General features: G+C 33.4%; 1 protein-coding gene across 2 annotated transcripts in view; it reads left to right on the plus strand.

Moving 5' to 3' along the window:
• Window positions 1–23,052, plus strand: part of LOC140436508 (uncharacterized) — a 123,617-nt gene extending 100,565 nt beyond the window's left edge. For both annotated transcript variants that reach the window (XM_072525383.1, XM_072525382.1), the window contains exons 4-5: window positions 18,278–18,437; window positions 19,303–23,052. In XM_072525383.1, coding sequence (XP_072381484.1) covers window positions 18,278–18,437; window positions 19,303–19,513 — 371 coding nt within the window. In that variant the 3' untranslated portion in view covers window positions 19,514–23,052. The remainder of the gene's footprint in view (window positions 1–18,277; window positions 18,438–19,302) is intronic.
• Window positions 23,053–25,405: the final 2,353 nt, after the last annotated feature.

Raw genomic sequence — 25,405 nt, forward strand, 5'->3', positions numbered from 1 at the left:
AGAAAGTACAGGCCTATCTCTGGAACGCTGCCATCTGAATGTGAATTTATCTATAGGATACCTTTTCTAGGTATCCAAAGACGCATTGAAAGTCAGTAAAATATTATTTTTATTTCTTAGAGCAAGAAGCTAATCTTTAATTTCAATTTAAAATAGAAACTACTAACAAATTATTATAACAGTTCAGTATGATTTATTTCATATATAAAAATCCCTTGACTAAAAAGAATAAGAATGTTCTAGATGTCATCTAAATATCCCGAAATGTATCGTAAGGTTTGGAACGTTAGAAACTGTATATATACGGGAAGTTGACAGTTTAAGTCAGTAAGTAGTAATTGAGTGTTTGAATCATCGAGTTAGAATCTATGGAGAGGGCATCACGTGACTAAAAACGACCTCACTTCGGCCATATTGTTATGATCGTTGTGTCAGATCGTGTACGATTGTTTACGTTTGTTCTTTTTCGAATATTTTTAGTTTTATAATACTTTTATAAAAACTGTAATATTATATTGTGATAGTGCATAATAATGGTTTTTTGGTCTCAACGTCGTTGCAGTAGCAGAAGCAATGTTAATAAAAAATCTTTAGGAATAATTTTCCACAGGTTAGTATACAAATATGTAAACAAAGTAATGGCCCGTACTTCAGAAAATAAATTAATAGTATTCATAAAAAATCTTATAAGTAAGTTAAATCGTGCTATTCTTGAGAATACTTAAATATCTTCATCCTAACTATCTTAAAATTTCTTGTTAACTACTGCAACATAACTGCTTTTATTTCTACACAGTATTTCCATTGTGATATTCGGCAGATATTCAATTTTGCTTTTTAATAATAACTTTTATAACTTTGTTTATCGAACTAAATTTTTAAGTGTCAGTTAATTTGTAGTTACCAAATATATAAGTTGTAAAACGAACGTATTTCTTTTATTTTATACCGTATATTCATTTTACCCTTTAAAATATTATTTATATTATTATCTCTTTCAGATACAACTTGTTATTTGACTGCATTAATTTATCTTTATGTATAATATATAATGTGTGGTATTTTTTAGTTTTTTAGTTAGGGATAAATAAATCAAAGTTTATTAAAAATGTATAGCACGTTTTAAGATTATGATTAAATCTTCTGAATAACTAGTCATATTTGTATAGTAGTTTTAATATTATTGAGTCAGGCCCTGATCCCACCGCCATATTGGTATGATCGTTAGCCACACCTACTGACGCCGTTTTTAATACACACGTTAATATGCTCATAGCTTCTCCATAGATTCTAACTCGATGGTTTGAATAGTTCTGTCATTTATTTAGAGTTGTTAACAAATATTGTAATATAGTTTGATGTTTTCAATAAAAGTGAAACATAAATAACAAAAAATAGTTAATATACATGAGTTACCCCAGAATATTTATTATTTGATGGCAATTGTGCGGTTACATCGTATGGTGGAACAGTATGTCGACTAAATCTGGGATAGGAATTCCGCTTCATTAGCTATCTCTAGGATCCTCTTGCTATCTCAGAATCTTATCTTTTGGGTCAGAATATACGTATAGGTAACTCGTTTTTTCGTTCAAAATTCAGACTTTTGCTTTAATCTGTACCTTCTAAGAATTGCAAGGTAACACAGACCATGCTGAAAGATGAAAAGAGAGATATGGAGAATCTAAAAGTTGCATTTCACAACATATCTCCCCATCTAAGCAAAAATTATTTGCGAATTGTTTTCTGGTACTCATAAAGAGTACATCGAATTAAAATAAAGACAGTTAAGATTTTATTTCACATATAGTAGCCCTGCATATTCGCTTCTACGTATTTCATCCTAACAGGACCCATCAGAGCGACTGTTACAGAAGCTCTGAACGTGAAAACAAATATTTTCCGTCAAAAAACTGTCCTTCTTTTATACTTATTGAAGATGTAACGCGATTTATTTGGAGCCGCATGGTGATATCATTGACTACGCGTAACTAAGATTACATCTGTTTAATTACAAAGTACCGACCGACCAAACTACATTACGATTATTTAGTGATCCGATTCTTTTCTGTTTACCTTTTTATAATATATATATTTTATTATACATCAACTCGTTATTAGGCCAAGTATGTTGATAAAACTGCTGAATCTGCAAGGTTAACTTAAAGTGTAGCGAAAGTATTTTTAAACAAGACACGCATGTGTTGTACAGTATGTGTGCCCTATTTTTCGATTAAAAACAATTACTTATTGCAACCGAATATTTTTTATATTTCTAATATTTTTGGATTACTGTATTTATCTCTTTAGTATGGATCTCTTTAGCATGGTGAACATCTTTAGCATAGTTCTGATTAATATTCGTTTTATGAGATATAAAACAGATTAATTATTTTTGTTTCTAGAGAAATTAGGGTTTCCCCCGATAGTTGCGGTTACCGAGCAATGGCTTGAAGTCAACGGGCCTATTTTTGTAGAAAAATGTACCACAATTGCTAGGTATGATCATCCAAGTTCAGCTCATGGTGGCACCCTAATTATTTCTATAAATAATGATTTCTCTCCTATAACAAAATATGACTTTCTTTCCTTTCAATTTTTTTTTGAGTTTTTATTGGTTTATAACAAGAATCTTAATCTATACATTCTTTGCATTTATAGATCACCTGATTCTTCCACGCAACTCTTTTTTCAGAACCTGTTAAATTTGTTAGACGACCTGCCCAATAAAAGCAAAACGATTCTATGCGGTGACTTGAATATTAATTACGCTGTTGCTTGTGCTACCCAATTATCCTTGGTCAAAATGTTCGAATGGTATGGTTTCACCATGCACGTTAATTCTCCTACAAGAATTACTAAAACAACATCTACCATAATTAATTATATTGTCTCAGTTTTCTCACCCCTTGATGTACGATCTACAATTATTAATGTAGGACTATCTGATCATGAAGCAGTATATACCAAGTTCAATACTCTTAAAAAACAATCTTCGAAAACCCAACGTTTAGGTAGGATTTTTTCCGCTCAGAACTTTCGTAAATTTCAAAATTTGTGCTTGACTCCTGGGTGGCATTTTCCCTGTGTGGACGTTGATTATAATTTCAGTCATTTTTTCCAACTTGGTCCATAATAAACGATCTTAGAAATAAAACTAACACAGCTCAAACATTTTCTCTTCCAAACCCTGAAAATCTAAACGAATACTTCGTTAATGTGAGTAAAAATATACAAGATCCTATTTCCTATCTCCCCAATTTAAAAAAGGTCTCGAATTCATTTTTTATAAGATCAGTTGGTAAATCTGAACTGATTCAAACAATCAGTAGTATCAAAAGCAAATCTTCCTGTAGTACTGATGGACTATCCATAAAAAAATTTTAAATCTCGCAAAAAAATGTGTTGGAAGTCCTGGTCTCACTAATTAACGATTCCTTAGAAAAAGGTATATTTCCAGAGTGCCTAAAGACAGCCATTATTATTCCTCTTCATAAGGGTGCCGAGAAATCTAATGTCAGCAACTATAGACCTATTGCCTTACTGCCAGTCCTATCCAAAATTATTGAAAGACTTATAAAAGTCCGACTTATATCCGTTCTCGTTGAAAACAACATTTTATCACAAAGTCAGTTCGGCTTTTTATCTAATAAATGTACCAGCGATGCTATATTTTCTGTACCACATGAGGTCTATCAACCACTAAACAATAATCTTTTTAAACAACTACAGAAGTAAAAAACTTTAAATTTGTATCTTGGTATAAAAACATTTAATTTAAAACTTGTTAAAAGTGTCGTCCAAAATACCAACTGCTGTTGGTAGCAGTTGGTCTGTGTCGTTTTAACTGACAAGAACCACGTGTTCAAGTCGAGCAAAGAAACATGTTGCTCTTTAAGTATTAAAATCTTTATCCATTGTCATCGACCTAGGGTCGCATTAGAATTTAAATTTAAATATGTAAAACCATATCTTGATGTCTCCGCTACAATTTTAGTGTTAGCTTCAAGTACCAAAAGAATGCACTGAGGATGATCTGAGCTAGATCGAAAACGTTACTTTATGCACCTGTAAATTTTGGACGACACTTTTAACAAGTTTTAAATTAAATGTTTTTACACCAAGATACAAATTTGAAGTTTTTTACTTCTATATAAGTTTTTTAACTATGGTTACATATGGTACAGCCAACTAGTGGGATTTTCCCATTAATTTTTAATAATCTTTTTACTGCCACTGTTTTTTGTGACTACGCCAAACCTTTTGATTGTGTAAATTATGACATTTTGATAAAAAAACTAAATTTCTACGGAATTCGAGGTATTTCTTTGAATTGGTTTCAATCTTACTTGAGGAATAGGAAACAACTAGTTAGAGCAAATGGTACTGACTCTAGCCACAAAAGTATTGTATGCGGAGTACCACAAGGTTTAGTACTGGATCCTCTACTTTTCCTTATCTTTATAAATGACATCACTACCTTAAAAATCGATGGAAATATTTTTCTTTTTGCTGACGATACCAGTATTATTACCTGGAGGAACTCTAATATTGCAACTCTTCATGCAATTACAACTTATGATCTACTTAAAATAAAAACTTGGTCGGACTATAATTTACTATCTTTTAACGTGGATAAGACAGTAGCATTATCCTACAAAGGAGCTCTTCAACCCTTGCTTCTTAATAACAGCCAGATCAGTATCGCTAATTCTGTAAAATTTCTTGGTATTTTTATAGACAGCAACCTTAAATGGTCTCTTCATATCGATTTGTTAAGTAAGAAACTAGCATCAGCCTGCTAGGCAATAAGATCTGTTTCGAAGGAAATCAATTTAACATCTTCCAAAATAACATATTTTTTTGACTTTTGTTCGAGTCTCATCTTGGATATGGCCTTCTTTTTGGGGTTCTAATATAGCTGTCCAATCTGATGTTATTTTTAAATTACAAAAAAACAACACGTTATCTTTTTGGCCTCAGTAGGATAACACATTGCAGAAGCTACTTCAAAAATCACAGGATTATAACTCTTCCCTCTTTATATATTGTAAAATCTGCTTTAATTCGTAAACACTTACACATTTTTCCAGCAAGAGCTAATCATGACTACTCCACCAGAAATTCAAGCTTTGATGTGTATTTATCGATCCCGTCCACTGAGTAAAGGAGTCTATATTATATTCGGCAAAAAAAAATTATACAACCATTATTATATCCTTTACAACTTAAATCTACAACTTCTTTCTTTAAGTTCTGTAAATTGACAAAAGCCTATCTATCTGAAAGACCATATTGTTCAGTGGAAGAGTTTCTTAACGAATAACTAAGAAATTACAGTACGTCTAGGTACAAGCAACTAAAGTATTTTTATATATATATTTGGATATCACATGCTGCAACTTATTCGTAAACTAGTTCGTAAGGTTTTATTATGCAATTTGCAATTTAGTTAAATTTTGCAAAGGATTGTATATATATATTAATGTATATTTATTTTGTGATCCAAGGAAAGAGAAGCATAGGGAGGCGTAGAATGTCATGGCTGCGCAACCTGAGAGAGTGGTGAGGATGTACATCAAATGAACTTTTCAGAGCAGACGTCTCAAAAGTTCGAATAGCTATGATGATTGCCGACCTCCGCCGCGGAGATGGCACTACTTGAAGAAGAAGATTTTGTGATATTGATGATTTATGTAATTTTAGTAAATTTTAATTGTTATTGTTAATTTTTTTTTACTTTTTGTAAGCTTTGTCCATAAAATTGTACAATTTTCAGTGACAATAAAGCACATTTCTATCTCGGTATTTTTAAGATACGTCTTTTATACTACTTTAATACTACAATCGGAAGCAACAGATGAAAATAACATTGACTTTTCCTATCTACAATGGCCACAATTCCATTTACCACCCGTAGTCGTTTTACGTTTTATTACTTTTCAATAATCATAAGATGTCTTAAAATAGCATAAACTTCAGTACCTATATATTTACAGATTTTAAAAGTCTAGTCACATAGCTACTCCTCTAATGATGATTTATTACTAAAGTTTTGATGTTATATTCTATATCACTGATAATACTTATTATTATTATTCGTCACCAGGGTGATGATGGGTGATTTTTTCTTGGAAACCACTTAACTTTGGACCATTAAATAGTAGAAAAATTAATGAGAACTATATCAAAATCAAAGTAGTTATTTATCCTTGAGGTTACAATTACATAAACTTATAATAATGAAACTTACAATGAGGAATCGTACTCTTGATGATGAAATGATGTTTGACTCTGTAAATAGACAACACGTTTTACTCGAAATACAAAACATCAATATTATATAAAACCTGATTAAATTAGTAAAAATGAAAAATGTATATAACTTTGTAGCAGAAGCTATAAAAGACATGGAAAATTCAGAAAATATCAATATAGAACTAGGTGTACGACAAGGAGATAGCCTGTCGACGATATTTTTTAACATAGCACTGGACGGAACGGTTATAAAAACTTGAATCAATAAAATAATCATACAGGGCTCTACACAAATTATAGGATACGCAGACGATATGATAATAGCCGGAACAGACAAAAAAGCTTAGAATACGCACTGCTGATTCTGATAAAAGAAGCGAAAATTAGATGTTAGTTGTTGTGTATATGTATTTAAATATAACACTTAATAAAGTGCTGGATAGCCAAACATTTTTTTGACGAACTGCTTCTGAAGATGCTCTGAGAGAGAAAGTACTTGGGCATTATTTAATAAAAAACTGTGCTCGATATCTGCCTTTTATTTATAAAGTTATTATAATATTATATTTCTACTTATAATAATAAAATAAATACATTAGATCCAGTTTATAAAACAAGTTTTCACTCACACTAATAATGTGTCGACTGAGCGAATGAGCGGAAGTCGAGTATATACCTAAAGATACTTAAATTAGTATATTCTTATTATTTCGGGATGATATTAAATTATTTAGTTTGTCAAGAGAAAGAGTTCTAGCAACCGCAGATGCTTGTTTGGTCTGTACGTACATCTTCTTCTTCTTAAAGTGCCTATCCGTTCCGGATGTTGGCGATCATCACGGCTATCTTTACTTTATTTATTGCAGCGCGGAACAGTTCAGTGGTAGTCGTGTTATACCGCTTTCGTAAATTTTGAAGCCAGGAAATGCGTCTTCTTCCCGGTCCTCTCTTACCATTTACTTTCCCTTGGAGAATCAGCTGGAGAAAGCCGTAACGTTCTTGATTTCTCATTACATGTCCTAGATATTCCAACTTTTTAGTTTTGACGGTCATGAGAATTTCACATTCTTTACCCATTCTACGCAGGACCTCCACATTAGTAACTCTGCCAACCCAGGATATACGTAAGATGTGCCTATAATACCACATTTCGAAAGCTTCGAGCCGATTCATAGATGCAATAGTCAGTGTCCATGCTTCCATTCCGTAGAGCAGAACTGTGAATATGTAGCAGTTCAATAGACGGCATTTTGTTTTTAATGATATGTCTCGACTGTTGAAAATGGTTCTCATTCTAACGAATGCTGCTTTTGCTTTTATCATTCGCTGTTTAATTTCTGTTGAGTGGTCCCATTGGCTATTTGAATTGGTGCGTAGATATGTATATTGCTCTACGTACATAATGTCTTCTAAAAACATGCCAAACCGTATTTATTTGGAGAAGTTATACATTGAGTCATGGGTTACATGAATCATATTACATTACGAATACAATAGTCCTCCAATTGATTCTACGTATTGTGTTCACGGCAGTAAACAGAACGAAACGCGATTATCAAGATTTGAAGTATATTTATGAGAAAAATTTAATTCTCTTGAGTGTCAACCAACCATCTATTTAATAACGGACCTAATCAATGTCCTTACATTATGTCAAATTGTGTTAACACAGCAAAATAAAGACACAATAGATGAATCAACAGCTGAATTAGCAGAGTGCTTCAACTAGACAACGAAGCAGATACTTTCATTTTATAAGCACCAATAAAAAACAAAAGATTCCGTCAAAGGAAAAACTGGAATACAAAGTAAACGTCGTTGGTGTCGTACGTTACCATGTTATCATATCCACTGGTAACTTTCACATCCTAAAATATAAGACTAAATAATGTAAACTAAATTGTAACATATAACTTTTAACGGGTTTTTACCCAGATATTTAGTGGCTCAAAACATGTACACCTAGATACTGATGATGGAATATGGATTCCGAAAATGTTTTGTCTTCATGACATAGCCCGTTTGGGTTTTTAAATTTATATACCTTTTATAAAGGATTTTAACAAAAATTTTTTGTGATACCTGGTATACAGCCAGCTACAGGAACTTAGTTTCCTTGTGGATTACAAAGTAAACGTTTAACTTGTATGGTATGGAATAGGAATGATAACACAGCCCAACGAAATGAAAAAATTTCGTGCTTGAGAAATAACTAATTTTAAATATTTTTGATGCTCTAATTTCAATTTTTTTTATAGTTGTTTTTTTTTAATAGATTGTATAATTTTAACTTCGCTCGAAAAGAAATATACAAAGGCACCTGGAAATCACCAGACAGATACAGTAAATATGATAGATTATGCTATTGTAGACTCAAGACACCAATCGAATGTAATATACGTTCACACCAGAAAAGTAGATAAGGCCCAGAATTTTAAACATTTATAAAGGGAAATAGGTTCTGAACATAAACGATACAATAGAGAAGGACTCAAAAATACAAAAAACAAAAACAGAGAATATGAAAACATAAGTGAAAAATGAGAATGAAACATCATGAAATAAGCATCTGAAGAATTACTATGTATAGAAGAACAAGAACGAATGACTGTTTTGACGAAGAATGTCAGATTATAACAAAACAAAAAAACAGAGCATATTTACTGATGCAACAGGGCACAGAACCCGACAAGCAGAGGAGGAATATAATCCTACGTAAGGAAGAAAAAAAACATCCACCTCAGAAAGAAGACAGAAAATGTGAATAACGAACTTTAACCCAGATATTACTGAAACTTTTATTGTTAACATTTTGAATTAATTTCGAATTTTCATGGAAATTATAGCATATGGAACCAAAAAACACAATCATATATTTTTTTATGACGATACCTGTCAAGTTTTGACATGTTCTTTTAAAAGGACGGTAGTAATATACGGTACCAGATATCATATATATTTTATTAGTATCAATTTACAAAGAATGAAAGGATTTAAAACAAAATTTTGAATGTAAAGGTATTTTGCACTTTTCACACAAAAACTGGACTTTTTGGAAAGAACCAAGTGGTTAATACCGTCATATCTTGAATTGGCTACCGAATTCGAATTCCGCTTAGAAGGTCCGCGCTTTGTTTCTTTTTTAAAAGTTTCCAAAATATTAGTTGCAATAGATCTTCTAAATTCAAGTTGATCCAGTTTACCGTCTTGAGTTTTGTGAATCTGCCACGCATTTTGAATAGCCATATCAACGCAATGAGCAAAAAGGGGAAAATACGATTTCTTTCCCCTTATGGACACTCGATATAAACTGATGTTCTGGTCACTGCGATCAACGCCACCCATGAAGTTATTGTATATTCTAACAATATTTGGTTGAGGAACTTGAATATGTTTTTTCTCTGCTTGTGAAAATCTCTTTATAGAGAAGCAAGGCATTACTGGTACAAAATTGGAAGCAATAGAAACGATATTATTATCATGCCAGCGGCAAACCACTATTCCTGTATTTTTATCAAGATGATACTCGTATTTACCACGTTCAGTTTTTTTCATAATAAATGAACAGGGTAAAGGGCATTTCATGGTGCGATTTTCCCATACAGTGCCTGTACCAAATATGCCTCTTTGTTTTAGCTCATGCAGTAAATGAATAGAAGTAAAATAATTATCAAAAATAAGATGGAATCGCCTTTGAGACCATACTTCATTCAACTGTCTGCCTAGGATAGAACTACTGATGCACCCAATCCAAGGACTTTATATTGTTCAGGTATTGTAGTGGAATTACCTTGGTAAGGAGAAAACCAAACTATGTATCCCAGACGAACGGCTCCTACCCACATTTTGTACCCCCAACGGATTGGTTTTCCCCTGATGAATTGTTTTGTGGGATGGCGACCAAAATACGGAACCATTGCCTCATCTATGCTGTGATGTTGTTCTAAAGGGGAAAATTGTATAAATTTTTTGTTTATTACGTCGAACAGGGGTCGCATCTTGGCAAATCTATCAAATTTATCTAATGACAAGTTATTGCAAACATGCAAAACTTTCATTATGTGGGAAAATCTATCCCTAGATATAGCAGCTACCACCATTGCGTTGTGCGAATCGTCACGATTTTCCCAGTATATGTACCTTTTCGGCACAACCACATAACCACTCAATACAAGAACGCCTATAAAACATCGAATCTCATTTTGAGTAATGTCGTTCAAAAGATTTCTTTGTCTTGCGTAGATGTTAGTGTATTCGGTAACCAAATTGATGACTTCATCATCAAAAAACAAATTGAAAATTTCCATCGGCGACTGAGTCATTTTCGGTCCAAATTGAGTTTTCCAGTAAGTACAATCAGGGTGTTGATACAAGTCTCCTTGAATCCAGTGTGCAGATATTCTCTTCTCTAATTGATGGGGCAGCTTTTCCTTGGAAAGAAACAAAGCCAATGGTATATTGTCATCATCCGAATCTTCTTCTGGTAGGATGGAATTCACAGAATCTTGTGTTAATTCAGTCGCGTTGTCAAAAACAAGTTCTACATCGTTTCTCAACTGACTACCCGGTAAATTATTTATTGTAGTTAGTTCTTCATCGCCGGAGTCGCAATCGGTGACATCATTGGCATTTTCTGGGGGAAATATGATCAAAACGTCTGGAGGGACTGGGATTTCATCAGAATCAAGCTCTTCTAATAGCTCATGCAATTTGAGAGGCCTCCTGAAACAATACGCACGTTGGTAGTACTAATTACTACCGTCCTTTTAAAAGAACAAAATGAAATCCCAAGCGGCGAGCCTTTGAAACAACGTGACAACTATTCGAGCCAAAAATATACGTACATAAGTCCCTATTATACTATAATCCACATGCCAATGCCGTGAAATAATAGTTTTTTAATTCTAGACTTACCTCCAATTATAAGCATCCATTTTGTAGTCCAAAACCTGGCAATTTACACAGATAACCTCACAATTACAGCATGTGCGCGCACTAAAATCGTTAAAACTTGTCGAATGCTGGCTCTTGAAAACACTCCATCTAGAGCCATCTATCAGTTGGTAGCTATACTAACCTAAATTACGCATAATTTACACTGCCTTTTAAAAGGACGGTAGTAATATCTGGGTTAAGGCCTAAGTTAGCCAGTAGAGACCAGAAAATTTTACCAGAAACTGAACAAAAGCAAAAAATAATCCAAACAAAGGAAGTGAATAAATTATACGATAACTATCGATTATATCTTTGCTAATAGACTATAGTTAAGCACTGGCATGCCAGTGAGACTGGTTTTAGTTATTGGATACGTGTATACCTGGCTTTAAGTCTGAACTATATGTGAATCGCTAACTGCAGAAAGGCGTCATGTCCAATATGTACGAATTTTGTGTATTTTATTAAAATTGTTTCCAGTAGCAAAACGCAACGTTTACTACAAAAAGGAAACACGTCCGCATATTAGTATTGGCATGGCAACCCTTTCATTATTCTATTTACTGCAGAAAGGAAACTAGTCCAGGACAAGTTCTCTTTCTGCGGTAAACAGTTGCGACGCTAGAACTGGGTAGCAAATATTTGAACTATCCTCACAGCTGAGTTTGGTCAGACAATATTGTGCTTTATTTATTGAAATGAAATATCCGGCAATCTACATAACATGACAACCAAAACGCAACAGGATATTTACATCCAATCTGTTATGGAAATTAGTCAGATTGAAAGGGAAAGACCCAGGTCTAGTTCGTCAACCGCGAAACCCAAGGCTCTCAGTGTGATTTATTATGTAGTACACAATGGAAAACGTACAAAAGTATGTAAAAATGGATTTATGAAAACCTATGGATACACTGCAAAGCAGTGTCACCGTTTGTCCCATCTATTGCAACTAAATGAAACACCAACTGACAACAGACGAAAAAACGTTTAAGGAAATGCAATACCTGGGCCCGTACTGTCTAAATTAAGGGTCCATGTAGAATCATTCCCACCAAAGTACTTCACTATACAGGAAAAGAAAGAAAGTATTTTTCAGCTAATATGAATTTAAAAATCATGTGCGACATGTTAATTAAAAAAGAACATAGTTTCCTTATTTCAACATTAGGAACTGAGAAAAGGCTCTCCTACAAGTTTTTTTGGACATATTTCAAGGAAAACTACCCTTCTATTGGCTTTGCCCAACCAGTTAAAGATGCATGTGTTACATGTGAGGAACTAAATTTAAAAATAAAAAGTCCTGTTTTTAATGAGAATGCAAAGCCAACAGCTGTCGCTGAGCTAACAGTACACAAGCGTAAATCTAAAAAGTTCTATGCATCACTGAAAGAAGTGACCACGCAGTGTGTCAGTACGCCTGAAGAAAATGTTGGCATCTGCATAGATTTTATGGCCAACATATCTCTACCTTGTATTCCTGTCCAAGATACCTATTACCTTAGACAGCTCACTGTAAAGGTCTTTGGTGTGCATAATCTCGCCACACGGGAATGTATAATTTTTATTTATCATGAAGGTGAAGGGTGTAAAGGCTCAAACGAAGTTTGTACTATGTTAGATTGGTACATAAAAAACAAAATTGGCAGTGGTGTAAAAAATCTTTATCTGTTTGGGGACAACTGCGCAGGGCCAAATAAAAATAATACTGTGATTCGCATAATGATGTACTTGTGTGAGATAAAAACGTTTAATGAAGTTAAACTAACCTTTCCTGTTAGGGGCCACTTTTTTATGCCAAATGACAGAGATTTTAGTATCATGAGATGAAAATTAAAGCAAGAAGCAAGAGCTTATAATGAAATCGTCAAAAATTGACGGCAAATTTTCTGTTATTAAAATGACTGCTGATGATTTCATTGACTTCAGTTCATGGTGGCCCCAGTTTTATAAAAAAAACCTGCCTAAGTGATGATTCGTATGGCAAAAATGTCCCCAGCAACAAAAATAGTGCTTTTGCCCTATCACAATACAGAGAAATGACTTTTTCATCAAAGAATCCTAACACGGTTCAATGTAAGATGAACATCGGCGTTTTCATAATGGATGAATTCAAACTACGGAATGCAGTACAGCCAATTCAGGCCCCTACTAGAAAAGCATATTCAACTGTACTTCCAATTAACAACAAGAAAATGGAAGACATGAAGAAAACATTGGTATACATCCCGGAAAAAAAAGGATTTTTGGAATCCGATTTTGTCATGACCAATTACTCCGGCATGTACAGAAGAAAACTAAAAACTTGAACTGAAATTTCAAAGTTTTAATTTATGATTTAATTGCTTTATTTCATGTATAGGACATTGTTTTATTTTATTAAAATTAATTCTCATAAAATATTCTGTTTGTATATTGATTGTTTTCCTTAAAACTTCTTAAAGTTTCTTGTTTACGGCAGAAAGGGAACATGTCCTTAACACAAAAAAATTCTCTACCCTCTCCTCTTAAAATATTTAAATATTTTATAAGGATGTAGTAGTCCAGAATGCCCAATCACATAAACCTTAAATGCAAATACATTAATACCAGTAGTGTGTTTGAGTTATCCAAGTTTTTTGTCTCTCCTGAAAAATTGGCAAAACTGGACTTGTTGCCTTTCTGCAGATAGTGATTCATGTACATGCGTTATTAAAAAAATGAATCTCGATAAAATAAAATATTAATTTGATTTAATATTTGTATAAATATTTCATATTTATACAAATACTATTTTATTATAATAATCTTATTTGATAATTTAAAAAAATATGATATTGATATTCACTTTACAATTAAAAATTATTTAGTAGAACAAAATTATAATTCATTATTCATTATACAAAGAGATATTGAAATATAATATACCTTATGTGATGGTACCTACATGGGTTACTTATTAGTACTTGCATTTTCTTGTGTCATTACTTTCACTAGCGATATATTTAGAAATAGCCGGAGGTTCAAAGATTACCCAGTTCGTTGACAATTGCCAACGACATTTAATACTCGGAATGGAAGAGGTTATAACAATTTTCTGGTGCTTTCCCTCATTACATTATCGATTAGTAAGTTTTTTTTACCTTAATAGAGAATCTAAAGGAATGATAATCACAGACTTTAAAAAAATTACCGACAAATGCAATTTTTATTATTTGAATGGGTTTATTCAACGAAGATAACTTCCTTATAAGTACTGTGTCTGGTTGTGAAGAATAGACTTTGAGATTTAGGGGAGGCTGTTTATTTTTCTTCTCTAAATTACCAAATAAATGCCTTCGTTAGAATTCTGTTTTTCGTGTTACTCCATGGGGTAGAAGCGTGGACTAGGACAGATGCCCTTTTAAAAATCTGCTGATATCGAGATGCTGTTAGAGGAAAATAAATAAAGGTAAATAAATCATAATGTCCCGGTGCTAGGGTATAAGTTGCCCCTGTAAAATCAGCCTAGGCGCCCTTCGGTTTTTTTAAATTTAATTATATTTATTTAATGTTTTGGCAATCGTACCAAATTTAGTGTTAAAATAAATAAAAATGATAACTTTAATAGCTCAATATTAAGCTTGTGCAGATGTGCAGATGTAATCTATATCTATAATAATCTTCTTTCAACTACACAGTTAGCTAACAAACTATTCTGTATTACTAAACTAAACACTTAGAATACAAAATTGAAAAAGATCCTGATAGATTAAATTTTATGTAAAATGTTTATTTTACTACAAATCATTAATTTACGCTCCTAACTGCTGACATAAAATCTTTAAAAAAATAAACAAAGCATTTCAAATAAGCGCAGAGTTGTTTGTTTTTTTTTATACATATGTAATATATTATATTATTATACATAATATAGCGTATTATGACTGGAATTGAAACCACATTTAAAAAAATTGACTTTCTATTTTACTATTTGATATTACAACAGATGTTGTCAGAATGAATGCCAGTAATCTTAATGTAGTACAAACATATGCCCCAACAAGCGAAGCTCACGATGAAGAAATCGAAACATTTATAGTACGTTGGAGCAGACGCTTAGGAAGCTTCCAAATAGAGAAATCACAGCAGTCGTAGGCGATTTCAACGCTAAAATTGGTGTAACTACAGAAGATCATTACTTGCGAGAGACCATCGGATTATATGGACTTGGCCAAAGAAATGACAGAGGAGAACGCTTGCTACACTTTTGTATAGACAACAACCTGTTTGTTACTAATACAGGCTTTCAACATCACCCAAGACGACTTTACTATACACTTTACACTTGGATATCACCAGGAAATAGATACAGAAATCAGATAGATTTTATACTGGTAAAAACCCGTTGTAGGAGCGCTGTTAAGGATGTTAAGACCTATCCAGGAAAAGATTGTAATAGCGACCATCAATTTTTATCAGCTGAATTCCGCATGAAGTTAAGAAACAGTCCAAAAACAGGAAATACAACAACTAAATGGCATCTAAGATATAACGATCCGTACAAAAAAGCCGGAATGCAAAAGCTATGTGACCTCAAACAATCATTAAATCCAGAAGAGTCCTCAAATAGCATATGGACAAAAACAAAATCCATATTGCATAATGCTGCGAAAAACATTAAGAGTAATAGAGAAGAAAGAAGGAAACAATGGATAACAGACTCCACGTGGACTAAAATACAGTTGAGGAAGTGCTTAAAAGCCACAGGACTGAACAGTGAAAGTGATAAAGAGGCCTATAAAGCGCTGAACGGTCAAATAAAACGACTATGCAAAAAGGACAAGAACACACACTTGAACAAAATCTGCATGGAAATAGAAGGGTATAAAACCAAAACTGAGACCAGAGACATGTTTAAAAAAATAAAGCAGATAACACGTTCCTTTGCACCAAACTACCTTGCTATCAAAGATGATAACGAAACTCTACTCACTTCTAAAAAAGATATTTTACACAGATGGAAAGAATACTGTGGACGACTGATGATGGAGGAAAGCACAGAAGCCCCATCACAACAAGAAGATGCCAGTTTTGTGACGGAACCTGACGTACTCAAAAGTAAAGTTGAAGCAGCAATTATGAGGCAAAAAAGTCAGAAAGCTGCCGGTCCAGATAACATACCTATTGAAATGATTTGAGCCCTAGATGACGTTGGAGTGGATATAATACATCAAATTTGTCAAAGAGTGTGGGAGACAGGTAAATGGCCCGAGGACTGGACACAATCACTATATATTCCCATACATAAAAAGGGAGCGAAAAATTTATGTAGCAACTATCGCACAAGTGCTCTAATTGCACATTGCAGTAAGATACTCTTACACATAATTCTCGAGAGGATAAAGCCCTTTTTACTACCTAACATTGCGGAGGAACAAGCAGGTTTCGTCCCCGGACGTGGTACTAGAGAATAAATTTTAAACGTATGGCAGATTGTAGAAAAATCCAGAGAATTCAACATCACAACATATTTGTGCTTCATAGATTATAGTAAAGCTTTCGATTTGGTCAACTGGAGTAAAATGTGGCAGGTTTTGTCTGAAATGGGAGTCCCCAATCATCTGATACTGCTAATTAAAAGCCTGTACAATAACAATTATGCCAGAGTTAGAATAAATGGGGAACTAACCGATAGTTTCAGGGTCACAAAGGGCGTGAGACAAGGCTGCATACTAAGCCCAATTCTATTGATTGAATTGATTCACCTGCTACAACGGATAGAAGACGTAAGCTTAACGATGGGCCTTAAAATAAACAGATAAAACGAGAATCATGATAATTCATGATAATAATGACAGAGCTAACAACAATCAAAATCATCTGGTCATGATAAACAATATCGCTGTTGTAGATAAATTTGTGTATCTGGGCTCATTAATAACCAACAAAGGAGGCTGCACTGAAGAAATAAAGCGGCGGTCAGCAATCGCAAAAAGCGCTATGGCAAAATTAACAAAAATTTGGAAAAGCCATGAAATAACTACCGATACAAAAATGAGACTAGTAAGAAGTCTAGTTTTTCCAGTTTTTACTTATGCATCGGAATGCTGGACACTTACTGAGAAAGACAAAAAGAACATAGATGTATTTGAGATGTACTGCTGGAGACGAATGCTGAGAATACCATGGGTGGACCGAAGAACAAATGAATCCATACTGGACCAGCTAAACATAAAGAAAAGACTAAGAACACAAATATCAGAACAAATAATAAGCTATTTTGGACATGTGCTTCGAAGAAATGGTCTTGAAAAACTTACCATCCAGGGAAAAGTAGAAGGCAAAAGAAATAGAGGTAGATCTCCCACACGATACACGGACCATATTGTTGCTACCATTGGCGCTCCATTGTCAGAATGTGCTAGAATGGCAGAAGATAGAAAAACGTGGAGGAACATTGGGAAATTTAGCTAATAGCTTCATGATATCACGATACCTGCATCAGGTTAACGACTAAGAAGAAGAAGAAGAAGATTACAACAGAAAAAAACTCATTTTGGCACCCCTAAACAAAGACGCCCGCCTGCAGTGCATCCCTTGCAGACCCGTTATCGCCGGCCCTAAAACCTATTGAATCTAAATCCCATTAAATGGATTCTTTTAATGGCGAATAACTGAATGAACTGCTATCTAGCGAATAACTGGATGAATTGTTTAAAGTGTTGCTCTTGTAAGGAGGCAGCTGGACATGTTTTATACAGAAATTCGGAAAACCATAATAACTTTCTCGAAAATAAAAGCACAAACTTTATCAAAGAAACCGCAAAGAGGTGTTTTTGCACAAATCGCTCGTACCGGGATCATCCCGGTACGATCAAACTGGCCTTCCACTGGCCTATTGTTCGTCAGAAGTGCAGGAGATAGAACGATTCACAAAAAAAAACAAGATAAACATTTGTTTTACACTTTCACAATTATTATGAAAGTTTAACTTTGTATTTCTTGCGGCTTCTAACTTGCGAATGAATATAATGTAGAGATGAATGAATTTCATCTCAAAATAAATTTTATATTACAATATATTTGTTCATATTTGTATTTTAATTTATATGTATTGTTACAGAAGCTGAAGAAGTCAGTCCTTACGCTGAAGGAGCTGTTCAAGAAAGTTCCTTGTTTGGAATCTATGACGATAAAGGAATATTCAGAAGGGTCGCGGTGCCGATAGCCTACAAATCTAGGGATCGAAGTTTGAGTTACTCCTATGGAGATTCTTATATAGAGTACGTCATTTTTTTCCTAGAATTCATAGATTAAGATCTATATAATGTATTCGTGTAGTTTTTTGAAAAGTTCTCACATGCTTGTGCTTCGATAGTTGTATTGATTATCCCCGTTCCATTTCCTAAGTTTAATTAATGCCATCAATTTCTATTTTACATCTGATTACTATTATTTAAGTTTTCTGAGATGAGATTGTCATATTAAATTCTTTTGCTCTTATGTTAAATCTGTGGACCAGTCTTTGCAGACTATCTTCACCTTGGGCTATCAATATTGCGTCGTCTACGTAACAGAGTATTTTGATTTCTTTGTTTCCCATTCTGTATCCTCTTCCTTTGTTAACGGTTTTGATGACTTCATCCATGATCAAATTGAAGAGCATGGGGCTCAACAAATCCCCTTGTCTTATTCTGCTGCCTATTTCTATAGGTTCTGTAAGTTGTCCATCTATTCTGACTTCCATTTTGTTGTTTTGGTAGATGTTATCGATAGTTTTTATAATATTTAGGGAAACTTCTCTATTCTAGAGAAGATGGATTACATCTTTGAATCTCACTCTGTCAAACGCTTTCTTTAGGTCAATCAGACACAGAAATGCTGGTGTATTATACTCTAGTGATTTCTCAGTAATTTGCTTTATAACGAATATTGCATCTGTACACCATCTTACACTACGAAAACCCTGTTGTTCATCACCCTGCTTAAATAAAGATATTTATCAATTGCTCTACATGTAATTTTTTAAATTCTTCTATGCATTTTCCTGTCGTTTTCGTAAAAATTAAACTTTAATAATTAAACTATTATCAAATTTTAGATTAGTCGCAATGACTTCTTAACTAAAATTCCCTATTTTTGTTACAGCTATAATCGACAAAGTCCAGAAGGAGACCCGCCTAGTACATTCGAAGATTTTCACAGAGATAGAAGAGACTCAACCCTTCCAATATACGATGACGTCAGCAGGCAAAGTAGGAACAAACCCCAAAATTTCAGCTTCAGCAAAAACGGCCACCTCAAAATCGATTATTCTTGCAGCTGGAATAATTTGAACAAGTTTATGAAATATAACTAGATATTATTTTTAAAGAAATGAACAAAGAGAGACCCTTAAAATGTATTATTTTTAATATGTCTTTAATCGTAACACATTCAAAAAGATTTGTTGAAAATATGATATAGATTAGTCATAATTATCACTAGAAATGTTAGTGCTGACGAGGTCTTAATACTATGTGATGCATAAGAAGATAGAAATATCTTCCAATACTGAAAAATTGGTATCACAAAAAGATTATTTGATTATTTTTTCTTTCTCAATACATACCTGAGATATAGTTCCCTTAATCAAAAGTAAGTCACTATAAGATCACCAATTTAAATTATAATTACAGAATGAAAAAGACAGCAAAGATTTGATTTCACGTACAAAGCGTCTATGTATCTGTTGATACGTATTTCGACTTAATAAGTCTCATCAGAACAGTTATTCATAGGCGTTCTCAACGTGAAAAATGAATCTTTTCTGTCTTTTAAAAAGCAACAATAAAATGGCTTCGTTATGGACGCAATAGCGACATCTGATAGAAAAATCGGTAAGATAATTTCGAAACAAATTCAGATTTCTGTTTTAATCTGAACCTTCTAAAAATGCAAGGTATAACAGACGTTGATAAAGATGTTAATAGATGTTATACCTTGCATTTTTAGAAGGTTCAGATTAAAGCAGAAATCTGAATTTGTTTCGAAATTATCTTACCGATTTTTCTATAATTACAGAGTTGATAAAAAACCCTGGCACTTATTTGTGATTACTCGCAATTAGTCGAACTTGAGAGAGAGAGAGAGAGAGAGAGAGAGAGAGAGAGAGAGAGAGAGAGAGAGAGAGAGATACTAGACCACCTAGGTACCTAGACATAGTCTCCTTTTATCTTAATACAACGATTCCAGCGATTTTCCAACTTCTTTATGCAGTCCGAATAATACGATTATAGAATCTCTGCAAAATATGTGTTTGTTTCGTCAATTACATACCTCTTCGTTCCAGTACGGAGAAGAAAGATATAGAATTCTTCAACTCGTACTGCAGTGCAAGGTATTTGACAAAAGAGTAGATAGTAGACACTATCAACTAGTTTAGTAGGAAAATACCCTTACAACTTCACTACCATTCCCTTTTCTCTCCTGTTTTATAATTGCTGACTTTTTCAGTAAAAAAAAATAGATTGCATCTCTTATGAGTTAATTTTATGAATCAGTGAGCTGACAGAGACATACCTCGAGGTGTTGTAGATTATCAGGTGCACGGTTCTCATCCGAATCAATTCTTCTTCTTTATAAGCAATTCTGCTTGTTCATTGGCGGATTAATACCTCTATGGAAGGTTTTCACTCCATCTTTTGCGCGGTCGTCCGATACTTCTTCTACCGATTGGTGACTTATCTCTTGCTAATTTGAAACACGGATCTCCTCCATTCTGCTTATGTGGTTATTCCATTCTTTTTTTCTATTTTGTGTTCATTCATTTCTACACTGTACGTTACATTTTCTTCTAATGTCTTCACTTCTCTTTTGATCTCTCACCGTAGTTCCTGTAATTCTTCTCAGTACTCTCATCTCTGCTGTTTCCAGTACCCTTTGCGTTGTGGCTGTGTCGGGTCTTGTTTCTGAGGCATATGTCATTATTGGTCTTACAGTGGCTTTATAAATTCTTGACTTCAACTCAGTGTCAATGTGTCTGTTTTGCCATATAGTGTTAAGGCATCCTGCCAGTCTATTTGCTTTCTGTACTTGATCTCTCACTTCTTTGTCCAGGTCTCCATATCTAGACAGTGTAATTCCCAGGTATTTTATTTCTATTACTTGTTCAATACTGATGCCATCAATTTCCATTTAACATCTGGTTGATTCTTTGCTAACTATTATTGTTTTAGTTTTCTGAGATGAGATTAGCATATTAAATTCTTTTGCTCTTATGTTAACTCTGTGGACCAGACTTTGCAGACCATCTTCGTCTTGGGCTATCAATATTGTGTCGTCTGCGTAACAGAGTATTTTGATTTCTTTGTTTCCCATTCTGTATCCTCTTCCTTTGTTAACGGTTTTGATGATTTCATCCATGATCAAATTGAAGAGCATGGGGCTCAATGAATCCCCTTGTCTTATTCCGCTGCCTTTTTCAATAGGTTCTGTAAGTTGTTCATCCATTCTGACTTCCATTTTGTTGTTTTGGTAGATGTTATAGATAGTTTTTATAATATTTAGGGGAACTTCTCTATTATACAGAAGATGTATTACATCTTTGAGTCTTACTCTGTCAAACTCTTTCTTTAGGTCAATCAGACACAGAAATGCTGGTCTATTATACTCTAGTGATTTCTCAGTAATTTGCTGTATAACGAATATTGCATCTGTACACCATCTTCCACTACGAAAACCCTGTTGTTCATCTGCTAAACTTATTATTTATTAGCACTTGTAAAATTTTAGTTGTAAGTTTTAGTGTAGTATTTAATAAGTTTATACCTCTGTAGTTTTCTGGCTGTTTTTTATCTCCGTTTTTGAATAGCAGAACTAGTTCGCTCGTTCTCCATTCTTCCGGTATTTTATTGTGATTTTTAATTTTATTAATTAATGTTGTTAATTGTTCTCTTATTGCTGCTCCACAATATTTCAGTAACTCATTTGGTATCCCGTTTTTACCTGCTGCTTTTCTGTTTCCTGTACATTTATATTAAGTTCTTCATTTGTGGCAATTTCTGGTAATTCCGTTCCTAGCGTCGTTTGTTCTTCCTCTGCATAGAGCTTTCGAATCCTAATCAATTCAGAAGTATAATTTTAAAAGGAATAATTTAAAATCAAAGTGGATGTATGGCTTTACCTTGGAAGTATATTCAAATTGATCTGTATCTGCCATGAATCTGTCTGAGATATTATTCTCTTACATATTCTAATCTTTGCAGCATATAGTTAATAGGTTTAAATCCGCTGAAAATTTTCGAGATGATATATGATTGTCATGTACTTCTATGCAACTTATTCTTTTAGAAAGATCGATCGAAGATTTAGCGATCGATCTTTCCCTCCCAAGATTTTCATTTTTTGTTTAAAAAAAGCATCTTGATCCATCACGCATAGTATCTCTTAAATGTATATGTATACGTAAATGTATAAGTTTATAAGGTATATGTTAAGAACTTTATAAATTAATGTAAATTTCTGGAATTATAAAATAATTCGTAAAGATAAATTTACAAATTCTAAGAAAAATTCCTAAATGGATTTAACAGATGCTGCTAAAGGCAGTAACTGAATAATAATTTAAAGTGTCAGAGTCTTTTGTCCAGCTGTATATATGAGTATATATATACACACGTATGTATATAAAATTTTAATATTTTATGCTGCAGAAATTGTGATTTTGCTGTATTTTTTAAACCAATAGTGTCTATATGCCTAGGGGTCTTTAATCGCAGACCACTGTACTCGTACACTTATAGTGAACTTGTATATTATGAGTTTATTAATTATTATTATTTTATCTATTTATATTTTTAGTTAAAATTGTACCTAAGTATAATAAATGTATAAAATAAAATATACTATAATTAATGATCACTTATTTTTCAACACGTTGCAGTGCAAATTCCTTCATTGGTCTTACAAAATTTCATGAATCTGATTCACACATTTGGTGACGTCAATCTAGAAATGAGACTATTAAATCCGACATTACTGAAAACATTTAATTGTCTACAATGCGTTCTTAGAGCCAGACAGTCAAACTAGTGCATTGCATTGTAGTAGCAGTAAAAGAGTTGTAAAAAAGAGTAGAAAGAGAGTAAAAAGTTGGAAAAAATTTAATCTATTCTTCAACTAAAAGAACATAAAATATTGCATATTATGTCTATGGTTGCCGTAAATAAATTAAACCGGGGTAATTTTTCTATTCCTGAATTAAGATATTATACTTGATTGTACTGTTTCTACGCAAACTGTTGCTGGTATACTTCCAAAGATACGAGTAAGACCTAAATCCCAAACATATGGACATATGGACGTTGATGTTGTAATGAAAATATTTTGCTTACCACATGGCGTATTATTATAAGAGATAGAAGATTGGGGATAGAAATTACTGGGGGCGAAGATAGGACAAGCAAAATAAACGCTACTTGTACGAACGGCACTCAGGGTTTGTTAGGGGAGCTAGGGTCGTGGATAAGTAAATGACAAGGGAGTTGGATTGGGGCAAATACAGAAAAATGAAACAAAGGGTCATGAATCTCTTGGGACAAACAAAACAAAAAGAAACAGGAAACACCACTAGTAATTTAAAAAGGACGCCACTTTGAGGTGCCTAATTATAACTATTACAACAGGTAGTTGTAAATATCGAAATAATTATTAAAAAAAGGGTTAGTTAAAAAATAAACAAAATGTTAAAAAAATATTAACATTTATTGTATCTTACCACAAACAGTTATAAAAATAAGACAATACAAAAATACTATATGAATAGTTACGAAGAACAAAAATACAAAAAAAATCGGTTACCTGTAAAGTCGGTTTTATGGGCGAAGATTTTACGTGACAACGTCTTTTTCTCGGTAGAATATTTATTGATATGAATATTATTAAATTGCACAATAGTTGTTTGCAGTTGAAACGCGCTGTTTCTTCTCAATCGACTGAATTACGATTGATTGCAGAGTGATTTAAACTAATAATTTACTTAACACTATCAACATTTGTCAATAGTATGACATAACCTATAAACTCAGTTTCTCAACTTTTGTGTCAATCTAACAATTAATCAATCAATCATAGTTTACGATAATGAAATATTAGTGTACAATTATTTACCTTTATTGTTGTAGTTGTTGTAAATGACGAATCTAAGCACTCCACATTTTCACTACAGACACAGCTGACGATACTTTAACCACACGTGTGAACTTGTATTATGACGCTTTCTCGGTTTTCCAACGCCAAGAACGCTCGAGAAAGACAGAGACACAAGCACGCACCGATTCAACGCGCCTAATTCTCTAGTGCTGCGCGCGCAGCGGACCGATCATGTTTGAGTGGGAGAGAGACGCAAGGCATTCGCCGGTCCGGCGGGCCTCTCTCTCGTTCGGTGACTCATCGTAACAGACGTGAGCGGGCGTTACACTTTTTCATGAGTGACTCCGAGGTACAACCTAATTTAAGACGTTGTCACGTCAAAACTTACATGTGTCCTATCTGTTTACAATGGGGAATTGCTGCAAAAACTTTCAAAATTGTTACTGAATGAAGATTAACCTTTTTTAACAACAAAACAAATGAACATCAAAAATAATAAAACGAGCTGTCATAAGTTAACATTAAATTAAAAAAAAAACTGAACAAATAAATTTACAGCTAAAGTCAAACCCTAAAATTTTACAATTTATTAATTAATACAAATCCTTTTTTATAGTATGAAACTATGAAAGCAATTATTACTTTAAGAAAAAAAATGTCTGTCTTTACTTTAAAATTTGACACAAAAAAAGTTACCTGGATTTCACAAAAACACTTTTAATTTTCTGGAACTATTACGGGAACAAAAAGCTACTCTCACACTGCGATAGGACTGACTATTCGCGGTTGAAGTCGGCACTGAACACAAAACTGATGACTGCTTCTTAAAAAACAGGAACAGGTAGAATTAGACGGCATACACATTAATTTGCTACGATTAACTGCTACTAAAATTGTTTTCCATAACGTAAGACGAAGATTTCCATGAAAAGTGGCAAAAACAGAACACTTTACAAATTCGACGTGAATTTGGACATAACGCTCTTGACCGCAGCTCCAGCGAGGGTGATGAAATTATCTTTAAAATTAATTCACATTACTTGGTATAAACAAAACACAAACGGGAATTAAGACGCAAATTATTAATTTGAAAACGCAGTATCGGGCGGTTTGAACAACG

The sequence above is a fragment of the Diabrotica undecimpunctata genome, chromosome 3 (assembly GCF_040954645.1).
Source record: "Diabrotica undecimpunctata isolate CICGRU chromosome 3, icDiaUnde3, whole genome shotgun sequence".
In the NCBI taxonomy this organism is placed as follows: Eukaryota; Metazoa; Arthropoda; class Insecta; order Coleoptera; family Chrysomelidae; genus Diabrotica; species Diabrotica undecimpunctata.